This window comes from Penicillium canescens, assembly GCF_028828765.1.
Source record: "Penicillium canescens strain IBT 15451 chromosome Unknown utg000002l_segment0_segment0, whole genome shotgun sequence".
In the NCBI taxonomy this organism is placed as follows: Eukaryota; Fungi; Ascomycota; class Eurotiomycetes; order Eurotiales; family Aspergillaceae; genus Penicillium; species Penicillium canescens.
The window spans coordinates 3,161,214-3,181,074 of NW_026703964.1; the positions used below are offsets into that span (position 1 = coordinate 3,161,214).

General features: G+C 50.4%; 10 protein-coding genes across 10 annotated transcripts; 4 read left to right on the forward strand and 6 right to left on the reverse strand.

Annotated features, from left to right (window-relative positions):
• Window positions 1–915: 915 nt before the first annotated feature.
• N7446_002394 (isocitrate lyase/PEP mutase family protein) lies at window positions 916–1,902 on the reverse strand (the record flags this gene model as incomplete). Its single annotated transcript, XM_058511143.1, has 2 exons — window positions 916–1,695; window positions 1,768–1,902. The coding sequence occupies 2 exons, from the start codon at window positions 1,900–1,902 to the stop codon at window positions 916–918; spliced, it is 915 nt and encodes a 304-aa protein (XP_058376679.1).
• Window positions 1,903–2,672: 770 nt separating this feature from the next.
• On the forward strand, window positions 2,673–3,227 carry N7446_002395 (uncharacterized protein; the record flags this gene model as incomplete). The annotated part of the gene is made up of 1 exon (XM_058511144.1): window positions 2,673–3,227. The coding sequence occupies one exon, from the start codon at window positions 2,673–2,675 to the stop codon at window positions 3,225–3,227; it is 555 nt and encodes a 184-aa protein (XP_058376680.1).
• Window positions 3,228–3,277: 50 nt separating this feature from the next.
• Window positions 3,278–4,189, forward strand: N7446_002396 (uncharacterized protein; the record flags this gene model as incomplete). The annotated part of the gene is made up of 1 exon (XM_058511145.1): window positions 3,278–4,189. One exon carries the CDS (start codon window positions 3,278–3,280, stop codon window positions 4,187–4,189), a length of 912 nt encoding a protein of 303 aa, XP_058376681.1.
• A 702-nt stretch (window positions 4,190–4,891) lies between these two features.
• Window positions 4,892–6,588, reverse strand: N7446_002397 (OSBP family protein; the record flags this gene model as incomplete). Its single annotated transcript, XM_058511146.1, has 8 exons — window positions 4,892–5,045; window positions 5,090–5,403; window positions 5,455–5,704; window positions 5,752–6,030; window positions 6,081–6,191; window positions 6,256–6,361; window positions 6,411–6,479; window positions 6,552–6,588. 8 exons carry the CDS (start codon window positions 6,586–6,588, stop codon window positions 4,892–4,894), a joined length of 1,320 nt encoding a protein of 439 aa, XP_058376682.1.
• Window positions 6,589–6,960: 372 nt separating this feature from the next.
• N7446_002398 (GIG1 family protein) lies at window positions 6,961–7,938 on the reverse strand (the record flags this gene model as incomplete). The annotated part of the gene is made up of 4 exons (XM_058511147.1): window positions 6,961–7,098; window positions 7,153–7,337; window positions 7,413–7,595; window positions 7,659–7,938. The coding sequence occupies 4 exons, from the start codon at window positions 7,936–7,938 to the stop codon at window positions 6,961–6,963; spliced, it is 786 nt and encodes a 261-aa protein (XP_058376683.1).
• A 716-nt stretch (window positions 7,939–8,654) lies between these two features.
• Window positions 8,655–9,438, reverse strand: N7446_002399 (nicotinamidase; the record flags this gene model as incomplete). Its single annotated transcript, XM_058511148.1, has 2 exons — window positions 8,655–9,299; window positions 9,370–9,438. The coding sequence occupies 2 exons, from the start codon at window positions 9,436–9,438 to the stop codon at window positions 8,655–8,657; spliced, it is 714 nt and encodes a 237-aa protein (XP_058376684.1).
• Window positions 9,439–10,027: 589 nt separating this feature from the next.
• On the forward strand, window positions 10,028–10,888 carry ssuA (RNA polymerase II subunit A C-terminal domain phosphatase; the record flags this gene model as incomplete). The annotated part of the gene is made up of 1 exon (XM_058511149.1): window positions 10,028–10,888. One exon carries the CDS (start codon window positions 10,028–10,030, stop codon window positions 10,886–10,888), a length of 861 nt encoding a protein of 286 aa, XP_058376685.1.
• Window positions 10,889–11,117: 229 nt separating this feature from the next.
• N7446_002401 (putative DNA excision repair protein (Rad26L)) lies at window positions 11,118–14,220 on the reverse strand (the record flags this gene model as incomplete). Its single annotated transcript, XM_058511150.1, has 2 exons — window positions 11,118–14,083; window positions 14,133–14,220. 2 exons carry the CDS (start codon window positions 14,218–14,220, stop codon window positions 11,118–11,120), a joined length of 3,054 nt encoding a protein of 1,017 aa, XP_058376686.1.
• A 558-nt stretch (window positions 14,221–14,778) lies between these two features.
• On the forward strand, window positions 14,779–15,725 carry N7446_002402 (exosome non-catalytic core subunit SKI6; the record flags this gene model as incomplete). Its single annotated transcript, XM_058511151.1, has 2 exons — window positions 14,779–15,074; window positions 15,188–15,725. 2 exons carry the CDS (start codon window positions 14,779–14,781, stop codon window positions 15,723–15,725), a joined length of 834 nt encoding a protein of 277 aa, XP_058376687.1.
• Window positions 15,726–17,300: 1,575 nt separating this feature from the next.
• On the reverse strand, window positions 17,301–18,653 carry cyp4 (peptidyl-prolyl cis-trans isomerase). The gene is made up of 5 exons (XM_058511152.1): window positions 18,623–18,653; window positions 18,229–18,440; window positions 17,895–18,064; window positions 17,728–17,834; window positions 17,301–17,669 (listed from the first exon to the last, which is right to left on the reverse strand). The coding sequence occupies exons 2-5, from the start codon at window positions 18,398–18,400 to the stop codon at window positions 17,483–17,485; spliced, it is 636 nt and encodes a 211-aa protein (XP_058376688.1). The 5' UTR covers window positions 18,401–18,440; window positions 18,623–18,653; the 3' UTR covers window positions 17,301–17,482.
• Window positions 18,654–19,861: the final 1,208 nt, after the last annotated feature.

Genomic DNA, 19,861 nt, shown 5'->3' on the forward strand with positions numbered 1-19,861 from the left:
CTGGCCGCAGATCAACGGCAGAGATTTGCCCCTACTGTCCTGCCCCTAGTATGGGGCCCCTTGTACAGGTACAACGTAAGGCACCACAATATGTCGTAAGTAACCAACATAGCGCCCAAGCCCTGCTCCACCGACATGACGAATCTCCCACCGGTACGCTCTTGCCGGGGGATTTGTCTCCATCCGTCTCCATAGTGGCACATAACCCTGCCCTCCACTTCAATCCAGGCCTTTAAATTCGCCAGCGCTAGACGAGATGTGAGTCGTTTCATGTGCAATGGAGCATACCGTACCGAGTACCATGATCTGAAAATTTAGCCGCCCAGGTTTGCCCAGTTAATATTTCTTGTGCGGTTCTTGGCATGAACCGGTGTACACAGTACTGTCTAGGTTGGTGGCATCGGGCGTTTCCTGAAACATTAGGGCTTAATCGTGCAGGAACCCGCTCGTCCCTGGCAGATTTACTGCAGGTACAATCCTTGGGTACTTTCCAGGGCTAAAATGACTCTAAACCTGCGATGTGCAGAAAAACTGCTGTAAATAAACAGACCCAAGGGTTTACACGGGAGACGTCCAAGGTTCGGCCAGATCTTCGCGTCCTCTTATTGGTGCTGGGAAATTAAATGCATTGAACCGTTGCAATATCCATGGATGATTTAATGATTCATTTAGATCTTCAAATATATCAAAAGTGATAATCAGTGTGTTCTATAACTACTCTGTACTATCTGTTCTATATATGACTGTGGCTTGATCATAAATAGAATACGGGTTGTTACTATTTACAGACCAGATCACCTCCTGACTAGGCAACATTGAATCTGACACAAGTACGGAGTCACTACACCTCCCTATGGAAAGTGTCCCTGGAAAGGGTTCTTGTAAAGGGTCCCTGAATATGTGGATCTATTCCTATCATTGACCCAAATCAACGCCACCCTGGAACGCCTCGCCGCCAGCCTCCGCATCCAACTTCAGACTCTCATCCAACCCACAAACCCGGAACAACATCTGCGGCGTAATCTCCTCACTCAACCCCGGCAACCCATCCTCCCTCAACTTCGCCAGGCCCTCACGCATAGCCACAAGCGCCGGGCCAAGCGTGGCAAACGGAAAGATAATAATCCGGAACCCAATCTCCTTGGCCTCCCTCGCAGAAATCGAAGGCGTGGCCCCATGCTCAACCATATTCAACACCAAGGGCCAAGGCGCCAGATCCCTCACAGCCTGCTTCGCCATCTCCCGCGATGAAATCCCCTCGAGGAATCCCACATCCGCACCCGCATCCCGCGCCGCCCGCAGTCGCGCTACACTCTCTTCATACCCGTACTGCTGCAACGCATCCGTCCGCGCAATGACAACAATATCACTGCCGAGTCGGTGGCGCGCCTGCACTGCTGCTCGGATGCGGCTTATGTATGTTGCCGTGTCGACCAACTGCTTGCCGGATAAGTGGCCGCAGCGCTTGGTCTGCACTTGGTCTTCGATGTGGAAGGCTGCTACGCCGGACCGGGCGTATTGCTCTGTTGTGCGTGCTACCATTATCGGGCCGCCGTACCCGGTGTCCGCATCGGCGATTAGTGGTGTGCGTGGTGACAGGTTCGCTATCATTTCGGCGTTGGCGCGCATGTCGTTTAGTGTGCAGATTGCTAAGTCTGCTTGGCCGTGGACTGAGGCTGCTGTTCCTGCGCCTGTCTGTGGCGCACTTTGTTAGCTTGGCTGGCTTGGCTTCTGTGGGTGGGTGTGGGTGTGAGGTATGGCGCATACCATGTACAGTGCGTCGAAGCCGGCTGCTAGTGCTAAACGTGCTGACATGCCATCATAGACTCCTGGGGCTACAATGAACCCATTAGGGTCTTGGAGGGTCTTTCGCAGGTTGGTTGCTGCTGATGGGAGAGCCATAGTTTCTTGATATGGATATGTCTGAAACCATGAGATCGAATCTCAGGATTCGAGGACGGTAAGTCTTATATATCACACGTGTGACAAGCTTTTCCATCATTCCTTCTCCACCTCCAACCCCTTTCGGCAGTTCTGCTCTCGATGATGCGCACTCTCCACATGGCCGATACCGGTACTGGTAACCCCACCTATAACATTTGACTCCGGGATACTGCAGTTGACTCGGGATTTACTCGGTGAAGTTGAGCCGTATTTTCAGAAGCCGATTGTTTCGCAAGAGGGTGGTATCTGTGAAGGGGACAGAGAATGCTCCGAGCTCTGAGATGCCGCTCAACCGGTGTCTCACAACTACTAGCAAGTTGAACGAGACGACTTAGAAACACCTCGGAGGAATCAGCTTTCGCGGCAATTCAGGCGGGGTAGTTTGCCTCGTCTCGAGCTAGGACATTAGCTAGGCATGTACGATGTTGATAGCTATGTAGCATTTAGCATTGGGCACACATAGTAGGATGCCTATTGTAGATCAGATAGCCAGTACTAAACAATATATGCATCCATTGCACTCAAAACGAAGTATTTGTACTCGGTAGTTACTAATCAGACATTTATATTGCTGCACATGCATGCGCCCAGATTGCCTTAGTCAGCATCCCAAAGCGGTCCTCAATCTCAACTCCATTCCTTCAATCTCAAATATGAGCTTGAGCTGCAGCTCACACTTTTGTTGACACTTTGTTCTCTTGATCCCTTTGCCATCCCTTCTAGCCTAAATGGCTCGCCCCTCCGTGGTCCAAGAGTACGCACCGCCCTCCGCGCCCACCCTCACCATCGATCAAAAGTCCACGGCCGAGCACCAAAACTACCGAGTCGCTCGCCCCCAAGGCTACCGCGTCTCATGGCACGCCAATCCAGCCGTCGAGGCACACCACTTCGGCCAATCCCACCCAATGAAGCCATGGCGCCTCACCCTCACCAAACAACTAGTCATGGCCTACGGCATGCACCACGCAATGGACCTGTACCTCGCGCGTGCAGCAACCTATGAAGAAATGGCCGACTTCCACGAAGCAGACTATCTCGACTTCCTGCGACAAGTAATGCCAGGCGACATCGACCGGCCCGAACAAAGCGACAATGTAGTCCGCTTCAACTTCGGCGACGACTGCCCGATCTTCGACGGCCTATACAACTACTGCTCCCTCTACGCAGGCGGCACAGTCGACGCCGCCCGCAAACTATGCAACAACCAATCCGAAATCGCAATCAACTGGTCCGGCGGCCTTCACCACGCCAAAAAGCAGAAGCATCGGGCTTCTGCTACGTAAACGACATCGTCCTGGGAATCCTCCAACTCCTCCGCCACCACCCGCGCGTCATGTACATCGACATCGACGTCCACCACGGCGACGGCGTCGAACAAGCCTTCTGGTCAACCGACCGCGTGCTCACAGTCTCCTTCCACAAATACGACAAAGACAATTTCTTCCCGGGCACTGGCGCCCTAGACGATACAGGGCCCTCCCACCCCCTCAACCCAGGCGCCCACCATTCAATCAACGTTCCCCTCAACGACGGCATCGACGACGACTCCTACATCCAGCTCTACCACGAAGTCATCGGCGCCTGCATCGCTACCTACCGTCCCGGCGCGATCGTCCTCCAATGCGGCGCTGATAGTCTAGGCTGCGACAGACTCGGCTGTTTCAACCTGAACGTGCGCGCGCACGGCGCCTGCGTCGCGTTCACGAAGACGTTCGGGTTACCACTTCTCGTCGTTGGAGGCGGCGGCTACACACCGCGCAATGTATCGCGAGCGTGGGCACATGAGACATCGATCCTGCTTGAGGCGGACAAGATATTGGACCCAACGATCCCGGATGCGGTTGCGTTCCGGAATCACTTTGGTCCTGATTACTCGCTTTTCCCGCCCCTGTCGGAACTGCGGAAACTTGAGAATAAGAATCCGCGTCCTTATCTTGCTGGGCTTGTTGAGGCTGTCCATGAGCAGTTGCGGTATATCCAGGGCGCGCCGAGTGTGCAGATGAGTTTTATTCCGCCTGATATTTTGGGTCTTAGGGAGGATACGGAGAAGGAGATTGAAGAGCAGATGTTGCTTGCTGAAGAGGAGAGGGAGGAGTTTGACGGAGGTGGGTCTGTTGCTGCTGCTTCGGCTGCGGTTGCTGGCTCTGGGACTGCTTATACTGGTTCTGCCGGGGCTATTCCGCGTCCTAATCGGCGTAGGGAGCTTGAGCGTGGGGCTGGGTATAAGGGGGAGCTTTATTCTTGATTTACTGGCCTTGTCAAATGACGGTTGTGATCTTTGAAGCATGGCGCATCGAGGGCTGAAAGGCGTTTGTATGTGGGCGTTTGGGTTGTTCTTGTTTGTGTTTGGCATTTATCTATCTGCCTTTCTTGTGATATCCCTGTACAGTACTGAGGAATGAATAAACCATGAACCTTGAGATTAGGATCTATGACAGAAGACCTTCCACGTATATGGTCATTAAGTCTTCTGTGGAAAGTGCCGCTCGTTACGCTAACCTATACTACTCCTATTGTTTGTATAATAATTTCATTTCTGACAACAATTCTTGTTTTTCTTTTGGGGTTTAAATTAAACAAATCGGGTATCCAGCAATGGGAGCGGTATGATGGCCGGAAACGCTGTGTTGAAACATCAGAGGGGCGGAGGAGAAAATTAGTCAAGGACAAGCGTATCGCTGGCCGCCTCGAGTTCGGTTTGTGCTGGTAGTCTGCGAAGGTTGAGGTGGCAGAGTGAGAGAAGTTTAGAGTAAGTCGGGGAGTGATATTGGAAGGACGGGATGGGAAGGACGGGATGGATCCAGTTGGAGGCGGAGGGGGGCCGGGCTTAGTTGGTTTCCTGGGCGTCTACAAATTCTTCCACGTCGGACGTTTGTGTGTCTGTCCGTTGGACTGTCGCTTCATTTGCGTCACTTGGGGTTGCGGGAGGGTCTGGGCACGGGTGGTATTAGCTGTCTGTTGTCGCTTGGGGCATGTCGCCATAGTTCGGAGCGCTGGGATGGTGTGGCGGGATTTGGAATTGGGATGACTGTGTCTGACCTTGGACGATGGGTGCGATGGCTAGGATCTGCTTGGTGGCCAGTTTGGGATTGCGCATATCGCTGAGCAGTCAGTATGGATCGCAGCTTTTCGGTGTGGGACTTACACTTCGGCATTGATAATCCAGTCAAGATCTTCCTCGCCTTCATCAGGACCACCAGGTCCACCCTGGACGGGACGGAATAGTCTGGGACGCCAGTCGATTCCTTCGTCAGCACGCTTGGCAGCTTCATCTCGCTGACGATCTTCGATCTTGGTTTTTTCGTCTGTGGCAGCTTCGTGGTTGCGAGCGACAATCGCTTGGACTGTGTCGTACCACAGGCGCTGCGATTCCCGCTCGCCTTGCTCCTCGAGTGGACGTGCCAAAGGCTTCGTATGCTTTGCGTGCAGCGCATCGAACAAAAGGTCTTTCTTATGGGTCTGCTTCAGTCAGTGCCAGGACCAAGTATATTCGTTGAGAAATATGCATACGCGAACATCCTTGATATGCATCTCTCCATTCCATAAACCCGACAATTCATAAAGCACTTCACCACTTTGCTCGTCTTTAATCGTTCCACCAATAGCGTTATATGTACCGGAGAAATAACCCTTCGTCTTAAACTCGATATCGGCCACGAGGTGATTTTCGGGACAACGGACATAGCTGTGATCGCCGAGCTCATACTTCATCTTGCCGAAAAGAATGCCGCGCGCATACATATTGGGTTGAGTCAGGATACTAGCAGTGTTAGTTTCAATACTTGAACAAGCCGAGGTCCAGCTCACTATCTCTCGCCCTTTTCTTTGTTCTCGCCGTGGTTCAACAGCCGCAGAATGGCAATCCCCTCCATCAGACTGGCAGCCGAGTTGCCCAGGAACTTACTCCGGGGCTTCAGGGTTCCATCAATGCGTATATTATGCTCCGGCGCGGCAAAGAAATAGCTCGACTTGGGCGGGTGGTGGGATGTCTGCTCGGAAATGTAGTAACCGCGGGTTCCATCGGGATAATCCCAGTAGCAAGTAAAGGTCTCTCCAAGGATCGGGTTCAGTGGTTTCTTCACGCCTCTATAAAAGCCATCAGAATATGTCCCCCCGCTAAATCACGGATGACGTACGGTGGTTTAATGTGCCACCCACTCAGGTAGAATTTGACCACGGAAACAAAGCGCTCGACCGGATCATCAATCGTCGACATGGGAAGCAGGGTTTCGGGATGGGCCATGAAGCTGTTCGCGGTCAGATTAGCACGTCATCGACATAGCTAACGGGGTGTTTCGGTTGTGGACGTACTTGGTGATTCGCTCCAGCATGGATCGGGGCTCCAGGATGAAGGTCGGCAAGACGACGCGACTCAAGTCGGCGCCGGGTCGCAGCTGAGAGATGATGTGCGACAGCACTGAGGCGTTCGAGTCAGTTTTGCGCTGTTGCGGTGGGATTGTACGCACCATTTCCCTGGTCGGGCTCGACCACCTCGTCTTCCCCGCTTGGCGGGGAATCATCCATAGATGATCTACCTAGCTCGGCGTCAGTAGACATTATTTGTGGTTTGATGTGTGTCGCAAGGGAGAACGGCGGGACAAACTTACTGGCGAGGGAAGAACGGCGGAGATGCGGGACCGGCATGTCTGCGTGCGGACGAGTAGATCCCAACTCGGACGTCTGCTTTCAAGAAGTTTTGCATATAAATTATTGAAGATGAGAAGAAAAGAAAGCAGATTTCTAGGCGCCTAACTTGTGGCGGGAGGACCGGAAGAGCTACTCGGAGGTAAAATAGATGAAAGAAAAGAAAAAAGAGAGACCAAAGTAGAAAATAAGAAATTCTTAGCCTCTTGTGACGTATTTTCTCCCAACCAGTCTATTTTCTTTCGCATTTACTCAACACCAACCTTACTCTCTACTCTTTGAGGGGCATTTTCTTGGCTTCGCCGTGTCTAACTGCAGGCCCAAGTATTCTGCATATGCAAACTCTCCTCCTTCTCTTCCCCACCAAACTCCTCACACCCGTTCGATCAGCGGCACATCTCCCCGGGTGATCTCCCTCACAAATGCCATATCGGGACGATGAAGCATGACGTGGAAGTGTTCAACCGCATGAACCGACTTGAGCGACTTCCAATTTCTAAACCAGACAACCTGAAACCCCTTTAGTCCCCATCTCCCGTCGTATTCGTATTGAAGCTGACTTACTTGGTCGGCCGGTACGCGCGAACAAAACGTGCGCAGCACATACCTCTCTATGGCTTTGCGCGCATGTGGCGTCAAGTCACCGGTCGCAGGATCATCCTCCAGCTCGAACTTGGTCCATACTACCAGATGAATGATATCCGTGTCGACGCCATAGGGCCAGTCGTTGTAGAGGATTCGAATGTCGTCTGTCAAGTTATCAGTCTTCCTTGCTTTCCACACCAAACCGTTTTCCCCCTCCCTCTCTACAGTATATGCCATACCGTCGTATTCGAAGAGGTTGCCTCGGGGCTTGAGGTCTTCTGTGCTGCCGTCACCCCAGTGTAGTCGTTCTTTGACCACGAATCTCATGACTGAGGAGTACTCGGCTTTGATTTGCGCTGTGTACTCTAGGTACTTGCGGAGGTCGCTCGGGACACGCTGGAACCGATCGATCCGGTTGGTTCCTGGCGGTTTGTAGTTAGCCTTGAACAGCAACAGTATTCATGGCAGCGAGCAGGTAGGCTTACTGATTATCTCCTTCACTTCCCCCCAGTTCTGTCGAGTATAGTGGTCATCGGGCGTCGAGAGACATTGTATGTTTTTCGGTGGCTGATCCCGCAAAAACTCAGGACATTCAGCCGTCCATCGCGACCGGGGTAGATTCACCAGCCAGAAAGGTAGAGTTTCAGAGGTCAAGTGGTGGTCGTGGAAGAAACGCGCCGGTGCTGTTGTATCGGCGTCTGTTAGTTTCTCGTCGAGCGTGGTGATCGTAGCGGCCGGTGTTGACGGCTCTGTGAAATGCGGCATTGTGACTGGTAGTCCAACCCGGTCAACAACTGAATATGTTGAACGTTAAGAGTGTGTTGGAACTCCCCCTTGGGACGTCACCGCCGAGTGCCAAATGGAGTGAGGCGTTTCCGGCCGTCGATCGTCCCCGGAATCCACTGTGGCAATTTATTTTTAACAATACATAGTTAATGCTGAAAAATTGATGTCTTTAGGATTCAGCGAGCGAACTGAAGGAGCTATTAACTAGACTCATGTTTAAGTGCTCTACAAAATCTGATGATGTACCAGTTGAAGTTCATGGCAACACGCACAAAGCATCAATTGAGAAGGAAGAGAGGAAGGCGGAGGTGTGAGAACCCGCTATATAAACCCTACTTTGGCCTCTCCTTTTTCACCTCTTTTCGAGTACCCCGGGTTCACCATATTGATCATACAAGGGTGCAGATGTGAAAGGACTTGTGGCCTAGTGACTGTATGTGGCGAACATGCCTTGTGATTTGATATGCAATCCCTTATTCCACTTAAGGATCTGAGTTCAAAGTTGAATACATGCAGTCACTGGGGAGTCCAACTGAGGTTCTATGCATTATTACTGAACAGAAGGTCAGCTCTGTGTCAAAACGAACGAGTTGTGATGTCAATCAGCGCCAGAAGTATCAAGGCTATCCCGCAATCTCTAGACAGACCATCACAAGACATAGAACCGGAAAAAGGACATCCACCCCTCAAGTCCTCTATATACCGTGGATAATTGGATCCATTATAGAGATAACTGAAACACCCGCAGCCTCCAACTCGCCCTTCACAGCACCCCAGCCATCAGGCACAACACACCTAGTAGCCTCCTCAACAACCCAACTCCGAAACCCAGCCTTAATAGCATCAACAGCAGTATACTTAACACAATAGTCCCCAGCAAGACCAACAACAAAAACGTCCGTAACACCCTTTTCCCTCAGAGCCGCCGCAACATCCAAGCTAACAGACTGAGCGTTGATACTGAGATCACAATTCCCAAAAGCATCCGCAAAGACAGAGTACATCTCAATCTGTGGGTGCTTACCCTTCTGGACAACCAGATCAGCCTTGGATGTGTCGATTTCTGGGATTATCGCTGCGCCGGGTGTATCCGCTACGCAATGGATTGGCCAGAGCTGTTGGGGCTTGGTTTCTGATTGTTTCCCTGGGGCTGGGTTTTGCATTGTGATGCTTGATATGAAGGGCTTGTTGTTTGGTTCTGGGTGGTTGCTGGCGAAGGAAATGTGATTCCTTGGGTGGTAATCTTGGGTTAGGACTCGGGTTATGAATCCTGGTTTTGAGAGGAGAGTGTTGATTGTTGATGATATCTCTCTGCCTTCTTGGACGGCCAGTGAGCCATTCTGGTTATGTTAGTATGGTTGGGCTTTTCTTAGGATGTAGAGTATTGCTATAGGGTAGATCTAGACCTACCGGGGGGCAGAAGTCTTCTTGCATGTCCACCACGACAAGGGCGGGCTTGATAGCTGCAGTTGCAGCCATGTTGAGGGCCTTGTAAATTTATCAAGGCTGTTGAAGGGAAAGGGAACATAAAACAAATAAGGCAGAGTAGAAGAGATAACAGTGCCAAGTGGTTGCGTAGACGACATATTTGACGGGCAGAATATTAGATCAGCAACACATCATTCCACTTACAGAAGCGGAATATATGGCGGTGGATAGCTTCTCAGCCGAGCACTAAAACGCGGAAGTTCTGCAAAACCTTCACTCTTTCTTCCTCCTCAGGGCTCCGGCCCCAATACATTTCAATAATAAGGTAAGTCATGTTGCTATCTCACCTCACCTTAATTACCTGATGAACCCTTTTATTGGAGCTGTCTGAGCTTTTGCTATGCGGATAAACTCATTATACGCTTTTCATCTTTCTGAATCACCTCACTTTCACCACACTTTTGGAATCAATCTACCAAGATCAGTCGCTAACTGCCTCTGATAGTCAACAGGAAATTGTAAACTCAACTTGAAACCTCCCTGAATACCCACCAAGAAAGAAACCCCCCTAGAAACAACTTGAAAGCACCCATATAGTCTATCTCTATTCTACACCCTCTATTATAGTACCTCCAAAAAGATGGCATATGATCCCCGCCGCTCAAACTCGGGCACTTCAACTCCCCAACCACCACCACCTCCCCCACCACCACCAGAAACCACCGAAATGGCAACGACAGCCCTAGAAGAAGTCAAGCCAGCCGACGAAGCCGGCACGACAGACTCCTACAAGCTGAAGTTCTGCACAGTCTGCGCATCCAACAACAACCGCTCAATGGAAGCCCACCTCCAACTCTCCGGCGCGCCAACCGCCTTCCCAGTCATCTCCTTCGGCACAGGCTCCCTCGTCCGGCTCCCAGGCCCATCAATCACCCAACCAAACGTCTACAGCTTCAACACAACCTCCTACAATCAGATGTACGAGGAACTGCACAGCAAGGACGAGCGGCTATACCGCAGCAACGGCATCCTGAACATGCTCGACCGCAACCGCAACCTGAAATGGGGTCCTGAGCGCTTCCAGGACTGGGTTCCTGGGATGCCGCGTGTCGACCATCTCTCCAAGGGCGACAAAGGCGCCATTGGGACGGAGGGCGGCGTTGTCGATGTAATTATTACGTGCGAGGAACGGTGCTGGGATGCTGTTGTTGATGATTTGATGAATAAGGGCTCCGCGCTTAATCATCCCGTGCATGTTTTCAATGTCGATATCAAGGATAACCATGAGGAGGCTTTGACGGGTGGAAAGGCGATTCTGGATCTGGCGAATCGCTTGAATGAGGCTGCTGTTGCTGAGCATCGGGTTCATGGATCTAGTGGCTGGGAGAATGGGACTGGCCCTGCGCGTCAGAGCTTCGATGAGAAGGTTCCAGAGATTCTGGCTGAGTGGCAGGAGAAGTATCCTCATCTGCCAGCTCTGTGGACTTTGGCTTGGCTTTAGTTGCTTCTGGCTTGTTTGCGGGATCGGAATCGGGGCGTTGGTTTTTACTTTGATCTTACACAGCATCTTTGATTACTGCTATGTCTGCCTTCTAGAGGGACTCTTAATGGCCATCATTTGCGAGCTTGTCAATCTCGAAGAGAATAATTCAATATTTATCATTCAAGAGTCTCGCACAAACTGAAGGGGTATCAAGAAATAAAAAATAATAATAAAACCCAGAGACTACTTAAAGATAAATCTGCTCATCTTTGATACTCTCTTCCCCTTTGACATTCTCATTTTTGACGTCCTGCTTACCAGGAGCTTCATGCTTAACGCCCTCTTCATCCCTCGAAAGCAGAAGCTCCCTCCTCTCCCGATACCAAGTATCAAGACAAGCCCTCCTCTGCTCTTGCGTCATACTTTCAACAACAAGCGCAAACTCGGTAGCATCAGCATATCCAAAGTGCCTCGCCATGCTGCAAAACTGGCGCCGCCTCACATCCTCGGGGGGATGATACTTGAACCGCACAGGTTCCTTGGCTTTATCAGAAACAGGTTGGGAGGACATGAACACCTGCCGATCACCGGTAGTATCATCAGGCGCAAGCTTAGCGCGACGACTCAAATCCTCTTCGACGCGCGAAGACCCGATGACTTCGTTGTTCAGGTGGGTATATTCAACACCTGCACCAGCGAGGATTGCCTGGACAGGATCGTGCTTGTGGGGCGTAGGCAGGTTTGTTGAGGATGAGGTCGATGGCTTCGGTTTCTCTTCGTCACCCGTGCAGATCATTGTAGCCAGTTGGCTCATTGCCTCTTCTTCCGCTTTCATGGGTCGTTCTGTGAAGTCGTGGGCCTCTTCTTCAGCTTTCAAATCTACGTCAACGACTTGGACGCCTGCTCGACTTTCGGCGACGTTGGTTCTGTTGACAATGTCGCGCAGCACGATGTTGTTGTTCTGATACCCGAAGAAATTGCGTAGACCAAAGATCTCACCCTTTTGATCCTTCTTTTCTTGCACGCCTTTGAAGTAGCGGCGCTCCGAGCTGGCATTGTAACCGATGTTTGCTTGCTGCTGTTTGTAAATCTGGCGAGCGTAGACAATCTCTTCGATCGTACCAGCAGATATGAGTCGGAAAACCTCGACATCACGGTGTTGGCCTATACGGTAGGCACGATCTTGGGCTTGCAGGTCATATGAGGGATTCCAATTCGGATCGACCACTACAACCTTGTTCGCCGATGTGATGTTGAGACCGACGCCACCGGCTTTGGTCGATATGAGGAAGACAAACTGCCTGGGATCAGAGTTGAAATCGTCAACGGCCTTTGCTCGCTCATCGTAACTCATTGACCCATCTAGGTAGCTAACATTATAACTCGTGTGGTGAAACAGCATCTGTAACATCTTCAGGAGACGCACGCTATGTGAGAATATGAGGACCTTATCCCCGTTGGAATGCCACCATTTCAACAGTTTCCGAAGAACCTTCCATTTCCCGCAAAACTCAGGGTTTGCATAATTCACAATTGAGTCCCGCGAGCGGTACAGGTCTTCCCACTTGGTGGGGAGTGCAAGTTCCAACATGGCTTTGTCCTTCTCCTGCTTTTCTTTTGGATCTGCCCCTTGGGGAATTAGAATAGCCAGGTGATTACTGAGCTTTTGAAGAACAGTAATGGCGGGGAAGACATAAGATTGCCATGCAGGAGGATCTCTGCCTGGAATATGCTTGTAGCAACACCATCCAGCTTTCTTCCCCGAACCGCAGTCGCATGGCTGTGTAGAATTCTTGATATATTCAACAATATCGCTGTCAAGGAAATTCTCGTAAGCTTCGGCCTGGGTCTCAGTCAGAGGACAGAAGACGACACGATCGCTCTTTTTAGGCAGCTGATCTGCTATCAGTGTCTTCATCCTTCTGATGAAAAACTGGGGAAGTAGGTTCTCAACCAGCTTCTTAGCCGTTTTTCGGGCTCTGCTGAGCTCACTCAGGGTTGCGTCGTGTGATTGTCCAATCTTTAACGGCTCGCAGATCTGGGCCTTCCAGGTGGAGACTGGTCCAAGCATCCCAGGGTTGGTCCAGTTGAGAAGAGTCCATAGCTCCTCGTATTTGTTTTGAATTGCAGTGCCGGTGAGACCGATACGACACAGCGCGTTAATCTCATTCATAGACTGGGTGGTTTCCGACTTGCGTTCCTTAATTTTGTGGCACTCATCTGCAATCACACAGTCCCAGTCAATCATATTGATTGAGCCCTTGTTGTTCATGTAGGTGGTGTAGGTAGTGATCAATATTTCTACCCGTCCAGACTTGGCTGCATGGAGGGCGATGTCCTTATTTTCGCCATGGTAGCTATCAACATGCCACCATCCCCATCGTGCAAACTCGGCCTTCCAGTTGGAAATCAGTGTTCCAGGGCAAACGATGAGGGTACGTGGGTACCACGCACTGTCGTCAGATCTCCGCATCTTTCGCATGCGCTTGGCATCCCGTTCATCGCCTGTTTTCCCGTAGGCGGCGGTCAAGAAAGCAATCACCTGGATGGTCTTGCCGAGACCCATATCATCACCGAGGACACCACCCTTTTGATACACAAAAAGCTCGTGAAGAAACGCGGCACCTTCCACTTGGTACTGGCGAAGCCACTGGGCAATTGGTGCGGGAATGATCCCAAGAGAATATGGAAGTTGGATGTCTTTGTATTCCTGTTTCGGTTCGGTGTTCAAGAAGACAGGCCGTTCTTGAAGTTCTTCGAGGCGTTCATCGTCGGAGAAATCGACATCATCATAGGATGGTGGCAATTTCAGACCGAGATCTTGCAAACGCTCTTGTTTGCGATCAAACTGAGTACGGCGAGTTTTGAGATAGCCAGGCAATGCGTCTTCTAAGAGTTCATCTTCAGAGGAAACCTCGCCATATTGCTTTAGTGGCCGCTTCTGGACAGGCTTTGGTCGCTCTGGCTTCACTCGACCAACGATCGCGTCTGCATCGTTCCTGGGAGCTTTCGTTTTGCGAGTAGCCGCAGCGCTCTGCCTGCGCTTCAGGGATTTTCGGTCCTTGAATTTCTTGTAGGCCGTCTCGCCATCGTTGAAATTGTCGGAATCGCTATCCACGGGCTGGGGTTTCACCACACTTGATGGCCCAGTGGGGGTGCGCGTAGTCTCCGACTTGATTGGCGTTGCGTTTCGAGGCTTCGCAATACCCCGATCTGAAAAGTTGTTAGCTGCATGGAAGGCGCGTCGCGAAGGATCACATACTGCTTGCAGGAGTTGAATAGTGTGTCACCTCCAAATCATCGTCTGAGTCGATAGAAATCAGCTCAACTGGATGGTTATTTCCAGCCATATTTTCTGCATATTAGTCGACGCCAGAGTGCGAGCCGAAAGAGTCGCGCAAGTCAAGGTCGTAATACAGTACCAGGCTGTCGCGAAGCAGCTCCGATACAGTGGCGGATAGCGGCCACCGGACAAAGATGTGGATTCCTTGGCAAATTTAGCTTGAGTGAAAGGTGTTGAATAAGAGAACTGAAATTTCCGACTTGGAAATTACTTAAACCATTACAAAAATTGATAATGGAAATTCAACAAAGTTGAGTTGAGTTGACATGAGATGCTCATAGAGCAGGTCCCACTTGTGTCACGTGATATCAAGGGAACCAGAAAAAAGAGCGGCCGAATGACAATCGACGCTTCAATTGAGGTGGAATTGACCTTTTGCGTACACAATCAAGCAAATGTGAGTTGGGTATTTGCCTGTACAGCTCTCATATTCGAACCCAGGATATCTAGCTAATAACCGTGCCTCTACAGTATCCAAGGCTAGAGCTTCATTCCTTCCCAACGCATACATCTTTTCACCTTGGAAGAACTGCTTCCCTGAAAATTCAAGGGGCCCACAGCAAATATGCCTCTTGACACTTCGACCACATATCCTCTCACGAGGCTGCGCCTTGACGGCCGCCGCTGGAACGAGCTCCGCCTCCTCCAAGCCCAGATTTCCACCAACCCCGCCAGCTCCGGTTCTTCATACCTGTCGATGGGCAACACATCAATCATGTGCTCCGTTCACGGACCGGCCGAGGGTCGCCGAGGTGAAGGAGGTGGCGGCGCAGGCAGCGGTAGCGCCGTCGTTGAGGTGGACGTCAATGTCGCCGGGTTCGCCGGTGTGGATCGCAAACGGAGGGCCGCCGGAAGTGACAAGTAAGTATTACTTGCTATCTCTATATCAGGCACTGTTGGCAAAATGGCTACTTGTAACCACCAATGTCGGGACAGGTGCCATTAGCATACAAGTCATACTAATACGGCTACAGACAATCGTCGCGCATTGCTACAACTCTTCGCGCTGCTTTCCAGTCGCACCTACACACATATCTCTACCCACACAGCACAATCAGTATCCACGTCTCCGTTCTCTCCGCCGACGGCTCTCTGCTCGCCGCGGCAATCAATGCCTGTACTTTGGCCCTCGTTGACGCAGGTATTCCCATGCCTGGTCTGCTTTGCGGCTGTACTGCCGGCATGAGTGGTAGCGCCTCTACACCACGGGATCCACGACACGAAGAGCTGGACCCGCTGCTGGACCTGTCTCTGCCAGAAGAACAGGAACTCCCATCACTGACGATTGGAACGACGACGGTTGTGCCCGTAGGCGAGAACCACATGGATGATGATGACGAGGAGACGATGAAGGTCTCAGTGCTAAGCACGGAGGCTAAGGTTCACTCTACATACATGGAGACGATGTTGGCGGTAGGAATTGATGGATGCAGTCAGATCCGCGAGCTGTTGGAGGGTGTTATCAAAGGGTCGAAGCGGGGGGTGAAGGCAATTCGAGATGAGAATTATTGAGATACCCTGGTCATTTTTGCTTTTGTCTTCTTAACGGCGTTCAATATGAGAGAATCCGTTCAATTCCACGATCTTAGGGTCGCAAGTCCCGTGCTCCCACATGCTTTAGATTGTGTTTCCTTCTCTTCTCTTCTCTTTTCCTTTCTCTCTTCTTACGCCCTCTCCACTCGGTGTCTTCAACTGTTCAATCTCAATCGACGTTGATCATCCATCATGGATCTTACTGACATCAATAACACGACAACATTAATGGCTACAGGCTTGTAGTTATGCCCAGCAATACGATTAAACAGCTCACTTTCCGCCATCCTCCCACCATGTCTCAGAAATCTGCAAGTCGAGACCGTAGTTTATTACGGTCATCGGCGTTCTCACCCAGCGTAGGTCTGGCTACACACCTTCTCTTTTACGGTATCTAATCATGCCAATAGACGTTGCGACTATGACTGTGTGCTTCGTAGTTTAATACACAATCTCCCGCAGGCCCCGCGCCGTCCCTAAAAAGAAAGAAAAAAAAGGCCATTGTACAAGTACACCTTGACAGAGTTGGTTCTCCTTAAGAGGTGAACACGGGTCGAACATGGCATGGACCCTTGCAGGGGTTTGTTATAGGCGTGCTTCGCCGCGCGTCATCTTTTAGTTTCTGGGTGGCACGCGTGAAGACTGCCAAACGCCTGGAATACTATCAGGCGTTAGGACTGCAACCTACCTCCTCTTCGGATTATCATTCGTTTGACTCTAGTACTTCTAGCAAATTCTACTCCGGTATTTTGGGTGACCGAGCACCTAGGAAGATTACTCCGCGGTACGAAATTGAAAGACGGCAATCGTTACCAGGTCAGACTTAGCTTCCGGTTTTTTGTCTATTTTCCTTGTTTCTGCGCGCACGGGGTAGCGTATATGTATGGATGCTTGGCATGGGTCTTTTGAAGGCTTCTTATAGGGTGCTATGATAATAGGAATGTCTCTTCTGTTTCGCTTGCGCCTTGACTACTGCTTTCACCTTACTCTGGCCTTAATTTTTTTTCACCTCTCTTGCCCATTTTGAGTATCTCGGTTGTAGTTGTTTGAAAATGGTGGCTTAATGATGTAGGTTGCATAAAGGTGGGATGTGAAAGGATGTATGGAGGACACAGTAAACATGCATATATGGATTTTGAAGACGAGCTTGAAACAACTCAAAAGACAGACTTACACCGCCCAAAATGTCCAATCTTGAAGGTACGGCTCTCTTAGAAAACTATATTTGGGCCGGTTTAAGAAGGAATCATCAATTGTGCATGTTTCTACAGGAAATGGAAACCTTTCCCAGAAAAAAAACCTTTCATCCCACGCGGGGTACGGTGGTGTAGTCCAGCCCGCGATCAAAGCCCTCGAATCACAGCTTGGACACGTGGAAAAATTAAATGCTATGGGGATTTCTATTCTTGTAGAGTCATTTCGGTGATCGATTTCGTGATTTGGGGTGGATCACTACCGAACTACATGTATCTAGGTTCTGGCTAGTTCACTACTTTTGGGAATTTAGCTTACAGTGCATTCAGTAGTCTACACGGGTTTATAAGTAGAAGATCGGTACCCTGTAATACAAATGCATGTATGACTAGTTCAGTGGACACTCTAGATTACAGTGCGCAAATGGGGAAGCCACCTTGGCTAGTTCCAATGCACGGCGTGAACAGGGATAGGACTAAGTCCTTGGAAAAAGAAAGACTTCCAGGCTCCAAACCTCCAATTAAACCTCCCAATTGAGCTGTTTACTGGCCACCGCAGGCGACGATGGTGGGCTTGACGTTGGAGCGGATAGAGCCGGAGGAGCTGCCGAGAGCCTCGATGGCCTTAACGACGGCCATGGACTTCTCGTCAGCGACCTCGCCGAAAACGACGTGCTTGCCATCGAGCCACGAGGTGACAACGGTGGTGATGAAGAACTGGGAGCCGTTGCTAGAGAGGGGGAAATGTTAATTTTGCTTTAGCATTGTCGACAACGTGTGTGACTTACGTGTTGGGGCCAGCGTTGGCCATGGAGAGGAGACCGGGCTTGGTGTGCTTGTACTTAAAGTTCTCATCGGGGAACTTCTCGCCGTAGATGGAACGACCACCGGTACCCTATTGAAGTCACGGGTCAGCCAATTGCATTTCACCACCCACCGTCGGGGTAAAACTCACGTTGCCGCGGGTGAAGTCACCACCCTGGAGCATGAACTGGGGGATCACACGGTGGAAAGCAGAGCCCTTGTAGCCCTGGCCTTCGGGGGCATTGCAGAGCTCGCGGAAGTTGCGGGCAGTCTTGGGGACATCAGCCTCGAAGAGGTTGAAGTTGATGCGTCCAGTAATGGCTAATGAGGGAGTCAGTATCAATTCACATAAACAATAGCGTAAGAGGGCCCCAGCCTGGATGCCAAATGGAATTGGAGGCTGAAATTCTCGGCAGCAAAGGGGTGAGGCTTGGAGGGGCAGAGAGTTTTTGCCCCTCCAGAGTAGAAAGGAAGAAGGAACTTACGGGCAGGCTCGCCAGCGGGCTGGTACTGCACGTCGAAGTAGGCGGTGGTGTTAGACATGGCTGCGGATGATGAAGCAAAAGATCGGGCAGCGGGGTGGAAAGAAGTGCAATTGAAGAGAGAAGAAGAGAAGAGGGAAGAAGGTGGGGTTATTGACCTCAGTCGGCAGAACATGATGAGGGGCAGGGCGGAGCGGGTGAACTCGGGTGCCGGGCTACTTTGGGGTTAGCTTGTTGGGTTCACCATAAAGACCACGTGTGCTCTTTCTGCCTGAGGCTTCCAATTGAAGCTTCCCAGACTCTCCAGGGGCTCGACTCTTTCCACAGATAGCCTTAGGGAATCTGGCAGACGAGCAACAAGCACACTGGAATTCACAGCTCAAATGGTTGGACTCACTTAAAGATGGTATAGATTGAGATTGAGATGGTACAGAAGTAGATGAGAGGAAAAAACGAAGCTCAACGCCAAAAAGCGCCTAGATCTCCGTGCTTATGTAAGAGCCGGGACAACCCTTTCAAGGTTCCGGGGAACACTATAGGCACTAAGATATCAAGGACATCCATGGATTATATGTATCTCTAATTCTGAAGTTTGATTATCAAAAAAACTCAGATACATGCTACCCGCTTTGAGATCGGGAAGGACTGAGCAAATATTGGAGTCATAATTAACTTTTAGGGGGTAACATCAGGATGAACTGCAGACGACTTCTTTCCATCCTCAACACCAAAGATGTCTTTGTCTTCTCTCATAAACCGTTTCCAAAAACAGGATGATCAATACAGATTCAAGTATCCTGTTGATGGTGAACTGACCTGGAAGGAAACTCGCCTCGAACGAAGTAGAGAAATAGGAGCCCTTCAACGATATCGATATTCTGTTTACTGCGCACGTGCGAATGACCGAGAACGGAGTTCTTCCAGATACCTCCTCGAAACAGAAGCGAATCTCCGAGCAATCGTTCAAAAAGAAGTATTTCTTAGAGAGCAACTCAAGAAGGGATATGTTGATTGTCGACAGCCAGACGAAGCGACAGGCAAAAGCATCAAAGAGGAACTCAAAGCTCTGAGTACCAAGTGTTGGCTCCTCGAGCAAGAATGGTGGCAGCATCGCAGTACCTTTTCTTAGGGATGTCATTCAAGAGCATTCGATTTATGGCGATCACACCCAAGATGGTATATGCATCGAGGCCTAGTCAAAGATTGTGCTGGCAGACAAGGCTGTTGTGCTCGGGGCTGTAGGTGTTGCACAGACCGCCAAATCAGTTCACCAAGTAAGCTTGGGGTTGGGCATTGTACTCTTGAATGTGGATGTTGTCGGAAGGCTCGACGCTTTGAGCTTACAGAGCAAGAAAAGAAAGACACCAACGAACGTTTCAATGTTCAAATTGGCAACCCTTACTCATCGTGGATGATTCGACTTGCAATATGGGGGTTGAACATGATAGCTCCGAAAATCCATTTGATTTGATTGAGGTGCCATATTATGAAAAGACCTATACGAAAAAAGCAAAGCCCTTCTTTGGAAAGCTCCTTGGGAAAATACTTGCTGAGGGAAAAATGGCTGCGATTTTGTAATGGGAAGGTCCTGGTTTGCTTGTCTACTTGCCGTTAGAAGACAATATACATTGAGGTA